At 45.1% G+C, this 11104-nt stretch overlaps 1 protein-coding gene across 1 annotated transcript; it reads right to left on the reverse strand.

Annotated features, from left to right (window-relative positions):
* Positions 1–6083: 6083 nt before the first annotated feature.
* rasd1 (RAS, dexamethasone-induced 1) lies at positions 6084–8202 on the reverse strand. Its single transcript, XM_078558689.1, has 2 exons — positions 7755–8202; positions 6084–7199 (listed from the first exon to the last, which is right to left on the reverse strand). Exons 1-2 carry the CDS (start codon positions 8185–8187, stop codon positions 6673–6675), a joined length of 960 nt encoding a protein of 319 aa, XP_078414815.1. The 5' UTR covers positions 8188–8202; the 3' UTR covers positions 6084–6672.
* Positions 8203–11104: the final 2902 nt, after the last annotated feature.

An 11104-nucleotide genomic window follows, 5' to 3' on the forward strand; every position in this document is an offset into this window, starting at 1 on the left:
GTTTAACTGTAGGGACATGAAGTTTTTAACAGTAACATGTTACAGCATTTGTAAGAAAATTATAGCAGCCTTTGATGAGAAGCTCAATGTTATTTTACACACACACATCTCAAGGTGCCACTTTCACAAATATACTATAAAACTCCTTTGATATAATTGTGCATTCTGGTAGACTTTGGCCGATGGCCGTAATGATGAATTAACCAAAAAGACATTTTCTCAACAATACCATTCTATTTACAGATTATTTGATAAGATTGAAATTCATGACAACACATCGGAAGAATTTTCTGCTCATTGATATACAACTGCAACCTGTGATCATCATTGGTGGTGTTCAATGACTCTCCATTCACTGTGCAAACTCTGCTGGTTTTCACCCTGAGGAGAAATACTTAATGAAACGCTAAAAAAGGAGCAAACTAAAAGAGTGTACACACACACAGCTTTCATGGAATGCTTTTGATGTAGGAAATAGCCCAGGTGAGGGTAGAAAAAAATGAAACTGAATAGTTGTTTAATGAGGAAATAGATTAGGAAGGGTAACTTAAAGCTTGATCAAAGAAATGGTCTTGGATCAGTGTAAAACAAAGGAAGGGGATTATGGAAGGAGTTCCAGAGACTGGGGCCAAGCAGTTGAAGGTAGGACACCAATGGTAGGGTGAAATGAGGACCTGCACAAAAGCCCAGAATCAGAGAGCCAAGGAGTATAGGATGTTATATAAGGCTGTAGGACCATGTAAAGTTCAGGTGAGGTAAGTCGGTGAAGGGTTTTGAAACTGAAGATTTAAAAATGTACTGAGATTAAAGGAAACAGTTTTGATCAGCCAGGACAGAGGACATGGGCAAGCAGGACTTAGTTTAGGATGAGATATGGATGTCTTAACATTGGACAAGTTAGAGGGGGAAGTATAAGAGGTCAGGAAGGAGAACACTAAAAAAAAATTGAGTTTAGCTGTGACAGAGACAATTCTTAGAAATTTAACTTCACTGAGGCTGAGCTAGGAGTGGAAAGAGAAAGCATTACACAGCTTTAAAGTAAGTGGTCTTGGTGATGTTTAGGATGTGGGTTTGAAGCCCAGACTGGATTGAACAGGTCAAGAAGATGTTGTCCAGTTAAGTGTAGTCTGACCTGGTTACTGGGGAGGAAGAAATCCTTGGCCAGGGAATTAATTTATAACAGGAGCTGAAAATGACAATTTTGGTCTTCCTTCTGTTCAGCTGGAGAATGTTTTGGCACTTCTGCTCAGCCAGTAATCTGACAGCATTGAGGTAATCAAAGAAGGTGCTGCAGATAGAGTCTGGTGTCAGCAGCATATATCTGGAAGCACATCTCAAACCTACATATTGTATCACCAAGAGTTTTTTTTATTTTAAAAATATACTTTACTCATAAAATATCTGGAAGAACATTACAAAACATTTCAAAATCGCCATCACAAAATGTACAATCAGATTCAACTTTTACACATTGATCACAAGGTGCATCAATACAATCAATGAATATTACAATCATTTCAATATGGTAATTACAGACAATCAGACAATGGTATTGAAGTTATCAACATACATCATGTTGCACTCTGAGGTGCTTCAATACAATTATAATACAATTAGTATTCAATGTATACATTCATTGTGAGCTGTACAACCCGAGGGGCTCTCAACAGTTCCCAGCCCCTCGGTGCACAATGGCAGAAAGGTCTTAGACACTGACCTTTCCCCATTGCGCCTTTGCGGTGGCTGCCCCAAGCTTTAGTGTGTCCCTCAGCACGTAGTCCTGGACTTTGGAATGTGCCAGTCTGCAACACTCGGTCGGGGACAACTCTTTGCACTGGAAGACCAACAAGTTTCGGGCAGACCAAAGCGCGTCTTTCACCGAGTTGATGATCCTCCAGCTGCAGTTGATGTTTGTCTCAGTTTGTGTCCCTGGGAACAGTCAGTAGAGCACAGAGTCCTGTGTCACAGAACTGCTCGGGATGAACTTTGACAGAAACCACTGCATCTCTCCAGACCTTCTTTGCAAAGACACAATCCACAAGGAGGTGAACAACGGTCTCGTCCCCACCACAGCAACCTCGAGGGCAACGTGCAGAGGGGGTGAGACTCCTGGCGTGTTGGAAGGATCTGACGGGGAGGGCCTTTCTCACCACCAGCCAACATGCATCTTGGTGCTTGCTGGAAAGTTCTGGTGATGAGGCATTCTGCCAAATGACTTTGACAGTCTGCTCGGGGAACCATCCCACAGGATCCACCCTTTCCTTTTCCCGCAGAACCTCTAAGACGTTACATGCCGACCATTGCCTGATGGACTTGTGGTCAAAGGTGTTTTTATGCATAAATTTTTCCATGAGGGACAGGTGGTATGGCACGGTCCAACTACTTGGAGTGTTCTGCAGCAGTGTGGCCAGACCCATCCTTCGCAATACCGGGGACAGGTAGAACCTCAGCACGTAGTGACACTTGGTGTTTGCGTACCGAGGATCTATGCACAGCTTGATGCAGCTGCACAGATAGGTGGCCATCAGTATGAGGGCGATGTTGGGCACATTTTTCCCCCCTTATCTAGAGGCTTGTACATCACGTCACTGCAGAGACGATCCATTTTTGACCTCCAGATAAAGCAAAAGATGGCTCAGGTGATCGCCATCGCGCAGGAGCCTGGAATGGGCCAGACCTGCGCCACATACAGCAACAGCGAGAGTGCCTCACACCTGATGACCAGGTTCTTACCTGCAATGGAGAGGGAGCGTTGCTCCCACATGCCCAATTTTCTTTGCACCATAGACACTCGCTCCTTCCAGTTTCTAACGCATGCCCCGGTCCCTCCAAACCATATCCCCAGCACCTTCAGGCCGTCAGCCCTGACAGTGAAGGGGACAAAGGATTGGTCAGCCCAGTTCCCAAAGAACATGGCCTCGCTCTTCCCACCATTTACCTTGGCTCCTGAGGCCAGTTTGAACTGGTTGCAGATGTGGATCAGTCTGCACACCGACAGCGGATCCGAGCAGAAGACGGCGACATTGTCCATGTACAGGGAGGCTTTGACCTGAGTGCCTCCACTGCCTGGGATCGTCACTCCTCTTATGCCTGGATCCTTCCTGATGGACTCAGCAAAGTGTTCTATGCAACACACAAACAGGATAGGGGAGAGAGGGCAGCCCTGCCTGACTCCAGATCTAATAGGAAAGCTATCTGATTCCCACCCATTGATTGAGACTGTGCTACAGATGTTTATGTAGAGCAGTTGGATCCAATTGCGAATTCCCTCCCCAAACCCCATTTTGGAGAGCACATCTACCATGTAGATATGTGATATTCTGTCAAAGGCCTTCTCCTGATCCAGGCTGATGAGGCAGGTGTCCACACCCCTGTCCTGCACATAACCAATCGTATCCCTGAGCAGTGCGAGGCTGTCAGAAATCTTCCTGCTGGGCACAGCGCACATCAGGTCGGGGTGGATCACCAATTCCAGAGCGGACTTGACCCGATTGGCGATGACCTTGGTCAGAATCTTATAGTCCAATTTCAACAGTGGAATGGGTCGCCAATTTCTAATTTCCTCCCTTTCCCCCTTGTGCTTGCAGATGAGGGTGATGATGCCTTTCCTCGTGGATTCTGACATGCTGCCGGCCAGAAGCATACTCTCGTACACTTCTAGCAGGTCAGATGGGATGAGAAAGAATTGGGCTAAGGGGGATGGGCATATTGCAGAACCCTGAAGGTATTGAGTAGTATAGGGACAGGACCATTTTTGTATCATTAATGGAGATTCATTGTCTCTGATCAGACAGGTAAGAATGAAACCACATGAGGGCGCATCCACAGAGCCTGAAATTGGAGGCCTGTGTAGGTAATCAATCAAACTCCGTTGAGGCAAAGCAGCACAAGGGGAAATATATTATTTGTGATGCAGCAAGGAATTTGCATGGGAGCAAGAGACAGCATGAGACATGGACTGCAGACAGTTAATATTTAAATATAACTGAGGCAATGACAAATATGTCATTTATTTTACGGATTTGGATTAATTATTGGATAGAATTAGCCAGTTTAGAACTCATCTTCTCCCAGTTAGTTGTGAGATGGCAGGTTCTGCAATAACTGAATGTGTTGATTTGAAATATGCCATCATTGCATTAAATAAACATTTTGTTCATACACCATATAGCAAAGCAAGATATGATGTTTTAGTTTGCAAATAAAGTTAAGGTAAGGTTTTGATATAAAAACAAAATGCTGGAAATACTCAGCAGGTCTGGCAGCATCTGCGGAGAGGGAAATAGAGTTAACGTTGAGTCCGGAACTAAAGGAAGTTGGAAATGTGATTGAGTTTTATGCCATTGAAAGGTGGGAGGGGGAGGATGAACTAAAGGGACGGTCTGGGATAGGGTAGAGGGTGGAAGAAATTAAATGGCAATGATGTCTTGGAACAAAAGGCAAAGGGAGTAGTTATGGCTGTAATAAAGAAACAAAGCATTGGTCAGAGTAAGTGTTAATGGCAGAATATTGAACAGCTCTGTCTGAAATCAAAAACATGAAAAACAAGTTTCAAACCTTGGCAAAAAAAAAATCTGAATGAAAATGGAGGACAGAGTTCATGGTCCAAAATTTTTGGACTCAGTGTTGAGCCAAGAAGACTCTAAAATGCCTAATAAGATGATGAGGTGCTGTTCCTCCAGCTTGTGTTGAGTGAATTCATTTTCAGTGAAATCATTTAGTAGAATTCTTAGACCTGTGTATACTGACTGGTTCTCTGGCAAGCTATTGAAAGAAACTTGAATTTATTTAGCACCTTTCAAGACCCCAGTCTCTCTCAAAGTGCTTTATAGCCAATTAATTATTTGAAGTGTAATCACATTTTTTAGGCAAACGTGCAGCCAATTGCACACTGCAAGATGTGACAAACAGCAATTAGATAAATGGCCAGTTAATCTGTTCTACTCATGCTATTTAAGGGATGCATGTTGGGCAGGGATATCTTTCTTATCATTGATTGATATGCCTGCAGGTTTCATCACATGCCCTGCCACTTTTACCTGCCTAGTTCGGTCACCTCTGTCCTATCTCCAGTTTTTTTTTAACATAGAATAGCTCAGAAAAAGGCCATTTGGCTCAACAATTCCATTTATGTTCCACTCAAGCCTCTTTCCATTGTTCCTTATCAATCATTGTAACCCTCTATTCCCTTCTCTCTCATATACTTACCTGGCTTCTCCTTCATTTCATAAATACTATACACTTATAATAGATTTAAAGCTGCCCACACATGAGCTACATGGGTGTTGTATGGTAAATCAACCACTCCCCGTGGGAGTGAGTCCCACATACTTACCTCTCTGGGTAAAGACGCTTCTCCTGAATTCCCTATTGGATTTCTTGGTGACTACCCGATATTGATGACCTCTCATTATGCTCTTCCCCTCAAGTGGAAACATTCTCTCTGTATCCACGCTATTAGGACCTTACAGAATTTTAAAGACTGTTATTACCTTACCTAATAACCTTCTTTTTACTGTGTTTAACTAATAAATGAACTCATGCAGGATTGCAGAATCACCACATGAGCCTGTTCACAAATCAAACCTGTATGAATATGAAATCTGAAATAAAAACAGAAAATGCTGGAAAACCTCAGCAGGTCTGGCAGCATCTATGGAGAGAGAAGCAGGGTCAACCTTTCAAGCCTGTCTGACTCTTCTCCAGAGCTGAAGAGATAGAAATATGATGCGTTTTCTGCTGTTCACAAGGTTTGGGGGGGTGGGAGTGCAGTGCAGGTGGAGTAAAATAGAAGGTCAGGGATAGGTTGGCGGTCAGGAGAGATAAAATGACAACAATGTCATGGACATTAGCGTTAAAGACTAAAGCAGGTGTTAATAGTGGCAAAAAGTTCAGATAGCCGAATGTGTTAATAGCAGAACAAGCGCCAGTGCTTTCTGAAAGCAAAACATGAGTACAAGATACAGGCTGGCGCTTGGGGGGAGGGAGGGGGTGGGAAAAAATCTAAATGGATGACTGTTCATATGAAATCTATTGTTTCCACTGAAAGTTAGTAGTAATAGAGATCACAACAGAACACAGACTTCATTTCAAAACATTTATTAAAAAATTAAGACTTTGTTCATTGTTCAAGTACAACTTTACTGCCAAAATGCAACAAATTGTTGGCAACTGTAAACAAATTATTTTGATGCTCATTGCACTACATGTAGAAATTTGTACACATCAAGACTACAATATATTGACTTTAAATAAAAAAAGAATCAAGTACAAATATTTCACAGTCAATACGACAAAATGAACATTCCTTAAGAGACGCGACAAAATAGCCTCTCACTTTGTGTGTGTGTGTGTGTGTGTGTGTGTTCATGGTTTATTTTCAGTCCTTGCTGGACCTGCCCCAGTGTGGCCAGCAGTTAGAGAGACAATGCCTCCTAACCGGGATATAGGAGCACTGCCCTCTGCAGAAAACCCAAAGACTTCGCTAGTCTTTGGAAACTTCCTCACTCTCTCTCTCTCTCTCTCTCTTTCCTTCCCAGGTTCACGCTGCGAAGATACGGGCGGGAGCACCTGTTTTCCCCCAAATCCTCTCTCCCTTTTTTTTTCCCCTCCGGATCCATCAAATCGTCTTCTTTCAAGTTAAAAAAATAAAACGGTGAAGGCGACGCGACTTTAGCTGATCACACATCTGTCCTTGTCCCTGGCCTGGCCGCCGCCGATCGCCTTCTCCTTGATGTACATCAGGTCGCTGTGCACACTCGGTCTCCTGGCGAAGGGTGCGACGATGCCGTAGGCGTCCTCGTCTTTGATCTTCCTGCTCCGGAAGGTTTTCCGGTGCAGGATGTCACAGTACTGCACCGAGACCTTCCTGTGGAGGTCCGGGCTCATCTCGCTGGGGAGCTTGGCCATGGTGAACAGGGCTTGGAACATCTCGTCCACGTTGGCGTTCCTCTTGGCTGAGATCTCGAAGTAAGCGCACTTGGAGTCACCGTCCAGGAGCTGCTGAATCCTCTCCCTCGGCACCTCGCGGTAAAAGTCCCGGTCACTCTTGTTGCCGCAGATGACAATGGGGACATCGATGTTTTCCTTGGTTTTATTCTTCAGGCAGGACTTGGTTTCCACGATCTGCTGCTTGAGCCGGTGGACCTCCTCGAAGGAGTCTTGGTTGTCCAGACTGAAAACCAGGATGAAGACATCGCCTGTAAAACGGGGAGCACAAGTTGATCAAACTACTGCACGGCCAGACACAACACTGGCTCACAAAGTTTAACAACCTCCCCTACCCCCAAACCCCCTGCTTCTTAACAAAACAGCTCACCCACCTCCCAAAAAAAAAATAACAATAACTTTAAATCAAAATTACTGGAGATGTGAAATCAAAACAGAAAGTGCTGGGAAGGGGGGAAAAAACAAAGTTCAGTAGCATCTGTGCAGAGAAACAACAGTTAATGTTTCGAGCCCAGGATGACAATTCAGGACTGAATGTGGGAGTTTTCTTTTCCCAGCACTTTCCGATTTCAGTTCAGCCCAGAAACAGAGTGGGGTTAGAGGAGATTAACTGCTGGCTGCTTGATTTTAAATTTAAAGCTTAAAACGTAATATTTAGGATGTTGAAATATTCAGCTCCCAGAGGGAATAAGAATCTATATATATATATATATATCTCAGAGTTCAGAGCCTGTTGCTCTGCAAGTTTGGAAGTTGGTGGGAGGGGGTGGGAGTGAGAAGGGCGCTGCTTATTTCGGGATTATTACCTGTTAGGATGGAGAGGCGCCTCATGGCCGGGAAGGGATGGTTCCCCGACGTGTCCAGGATATCGAGCTGGTAAACGTCGCCTCGGATGCTGTAGAACTTGCGGTGGAAATCTTCGATGGTCGGCGTGTACTGATCTTCGAACTTGCCGCTCAGGAAACGCGACACGATGGCGCTTTTGCCCACCTTGGACGAGCCGAGGATGACCATCCGGTAGCAGTTCTTAGCGGGAATGTTTAACTCAGCCTCGCAGGGCGACATCTTCATCATAACCCGAGAGGGGGGGAAAAAGCCGAGTTGCAGGGCGGACGGGGAGAAAAATCCCGAAAGGGGGGTGGAAGAGTCTGCGGCAAAGTTCCTCAAGGCAGCTCCAGTAGCAACTGGAGAAGCCGAGCTCCGCCTGCGCCTTTTTATAGGGGCTGCAACTGGCGTCATTGCAGGACCCAGCCGCTTGTGGAAAGTAAACAGCGGGACAGTGTGTGTCTGAGAATCAGTAGCACGTCAAACGCCTGGCCACAGCTCACACACGGTCAAGCAGCCTCCTGTCAACTTCATCCTTGTTAGGAGCTGCCAGAGGGAGAGAGGGACACCCCATCCCTCACTTAACCGATCAAACCATCGCCATGCACCCAGTGCAGCCGGCTCTGAGCACCGCCCTCCACCACCCTCAACTAAATCAAATGTATGTGAAGAGTGTTGGGGGGGGGGATGTCGGTAAAAGATAGCCCATCGCTAATCTTATACCCGAACTCTCCCAACCTTTTGGAAATTGGGGCTGAGGATTGTTTCTGAAATTGACATAATTAAACAACCGGAATACGTGGAAAACTTTAAATGGGAAACCTGGAGGCAGGAAGAGAGTTTGGAGAGACTGATGCATGTGAAAGAAGATATTGTAAAAAGTTAGGACGAATTTACAATGGGGGCGATTGTTCCCAGTCATTAAAATGCGGGCGTTTTTTTCCAGCTTGACCTTCCCCTATATCTGTGGATTTCTGACAGAAAGTCTCCTGGTTTACTCCCCACCCCGACACCAACCCGGAGCGGTCCTTTATTTTCTGGTTTAAACTCTTTTATTTCCCCCACTCTGCCCCAAACCGCTGACACCGCTCAGCTCGTTTGACGGGGGTTGGGGGAAGGGGGGGTGGTGGAGGAATGGGGTGGTGGGGGGGGGGAAGGAGTGGGGTAGGGGGTTGGGGGAGCTCCACTGCCATTGCGCCCAAAGTGTTCACCTTGTCATGTCGGAGCCCATAAGTGTTGACTCCGTTCGGGCTATTGGGCTGTGTGGGGCATCAGTGGGCCTGTCTGAGCCCTTCCTTGAAGGGAGATCTAGCGGGTGCTTGCTAGTTGGCGTGAAGTTAACTATTTTAGAGAATGTCATCCTAATTATTGTAGGCGGTTTAACACGACGCCTGAGATAGCGGAGAGAGAGAGGGATTTCAGCGGTGGCAATATTCCATAGCCTAACTGCAGGGTCGTGATGGTGACACACCATCACTGGCCAGCAGGGGTAATTAGACAGTCATTATGGACAGGGATCTTGCCCCCTGCGCTTCCCCCAGTGTTTGCAGCCTCCATGTTCAGTGGCACACAGCCCTGACTGAATTTACAAGTGAGCCGAGTTGGAACGTCCCTGATCAGGAGCATCTCACTGTCACACGGCATTTGCACAGGGCACGTTTGCTACCTGATATGCATTATGCAACCTCATTACAATTGCCCGACATGTTCAGTGCCATGCCCAAACCCCATCGGTTTTTGCACAACGCACTTTCTCTGTTCCCTCCATCCCACTAAATCAACTCCAAAATTAGCTCTTTTTTTTTTGGAAGAAACGTTAAATACAGCTCTCTGACTGGGCTCCACAAGCTCATGTTACTCACATGGCGTAACGCCAGGAGCTGGTACTATCTTAACAGAAAAAAAAATTCAATCTGGCATAATCAAAGCTGCCACATTTTGCGCTAAAATGTGACTGCTTGGGTAATGTGAATTAAGCAATGTAAATTGGAGCCGCATTCTGAATTGTCGATAGCTTGAATTAAGTGACTTTGAGTTAGGATGCAGCAGCTGTAGCAATGGGTGTTTCTCTGTAAATGATTGGTTTATGATCGACATTCTGTTTATGCAACAGTTAGCTTTTAGCCAGATTAATCAGCCTTGGATTGTTTTTGAAGGCTGCAGAGTGTTACACGTTGTGCAGCAGGTGATGTGGCCCTGCGCTGGTAATATTGCAGCAGCAGACCCATCTCACTCTGCTGGTGCAGAAACAAAAATTGCTGCAAAGACTCAGCAGGTCTGACAGCATCTGTGGAGAGAAAGGCAAGAGTTAACGTTTCGAGACCGTGTGACTCTTCAAGAGTCACACGGTCTCGAAACGTTAACTCTTGCCTTTCTCTCCACAGATGCTGTCAGACCTGCTGAGTTTTTCCAGCATCCGCAGCATTTTGCTTTGCTGGGGGACTGGGGTTGGGGACGAGCGGGAAACTACCCCAAGAGTCTCGTTCTTGTATCAATACCATTACTGAGGTGAATACTATTAATAATGTGACAGTGTACTCTCCCCCACGCCGAGTCTCCTGACAGGGTTGGATTACACATGAAGTATCTGACAGTTCAAATAGCCCAGCATTTTATGAGGATGAATCGGGCCTTTTAATTTCTGACTATGCGGTCACAAACACAGTAACAATGAACATTGCTCAAGTAAACAAGACAGACAGAGTTGTTGGTGCATTAAAATCATTTCTCGGTCGATCGGTATACACTAGACAGACGCTGACTAAGCTTTTACATTTTCTGCTGTCGGAACTCCAGCACTGCTGCTCACGACAAAACTCATATTAACAGGAATTGATTTACCGCCCGGTATTTCACAAGCTAATGTGCGATGAATACATTAGTACGATTGCTATTGGCATTTCTGGAGTTTTATGTTCCATTTGGAATTAATTCTATCTGTTCCCCAAAGTTTGTGGGTTTTATCGGCTACATTAAAAGTCCACTAAAAAAAAATCTACTTTAATCGGGTTCGGTTCCAGTGACATGTTCATTGAATTAACCTGGAATAATTTTCAAAAACGCACATATTAAATACAGTTTTTAAATTGTTTGGCTTTTAGATGTGGACATCATTCATTGTGGTAGCATTTTTCTTGGTCTACGGGGATTGAAAGTGTAAGACTGGGATCAGTTTGAGGTCAGACAGTGTAGAGGTGTGAGGACCTTTTCTAAAGGACACTGTCACGATGTTAATCTGTTTATAAACAACATAGCAGCTTTTCATGATCATTTACCCTCATGCCAGCGTACAAATCACCACATTTATTGAAATGAGTTTCTGCACAACTCG

The sequence above is a fragment of the Cetorhinus maximus genome, chromosome 15, assembly GCF_964194155.1.
Source record: "Cetorhinus maximus chromosome 15, sCetMax3.hap1.1, whole genome shotgun sequence".
NCBI classification, from domain to species: Eukaryota; Metazoa; Chordata; class Chondrichthyes; order Lamniformes; family Cetorhinidae; genus Cetorhinus; species Cetorhinus maximus.

Bases quoted from the DNA above. Each gene is read 5' to 3' on its own strand.
- rasd1 (XM_078558689.1), bottom strand. From the start codon at position 8,187: ATGACGCCAGTTGCAGCCCCTATAAAAAGGCGCAGGCGGAGCTCGGCT. The intron at 7,200-7,754 runs GTAATAATCCCG...CCCGTTTTACAG, and splicing joins GCGCCTCTCCATCCTAACAG to GCGATGTCTTCATCCTGGTT.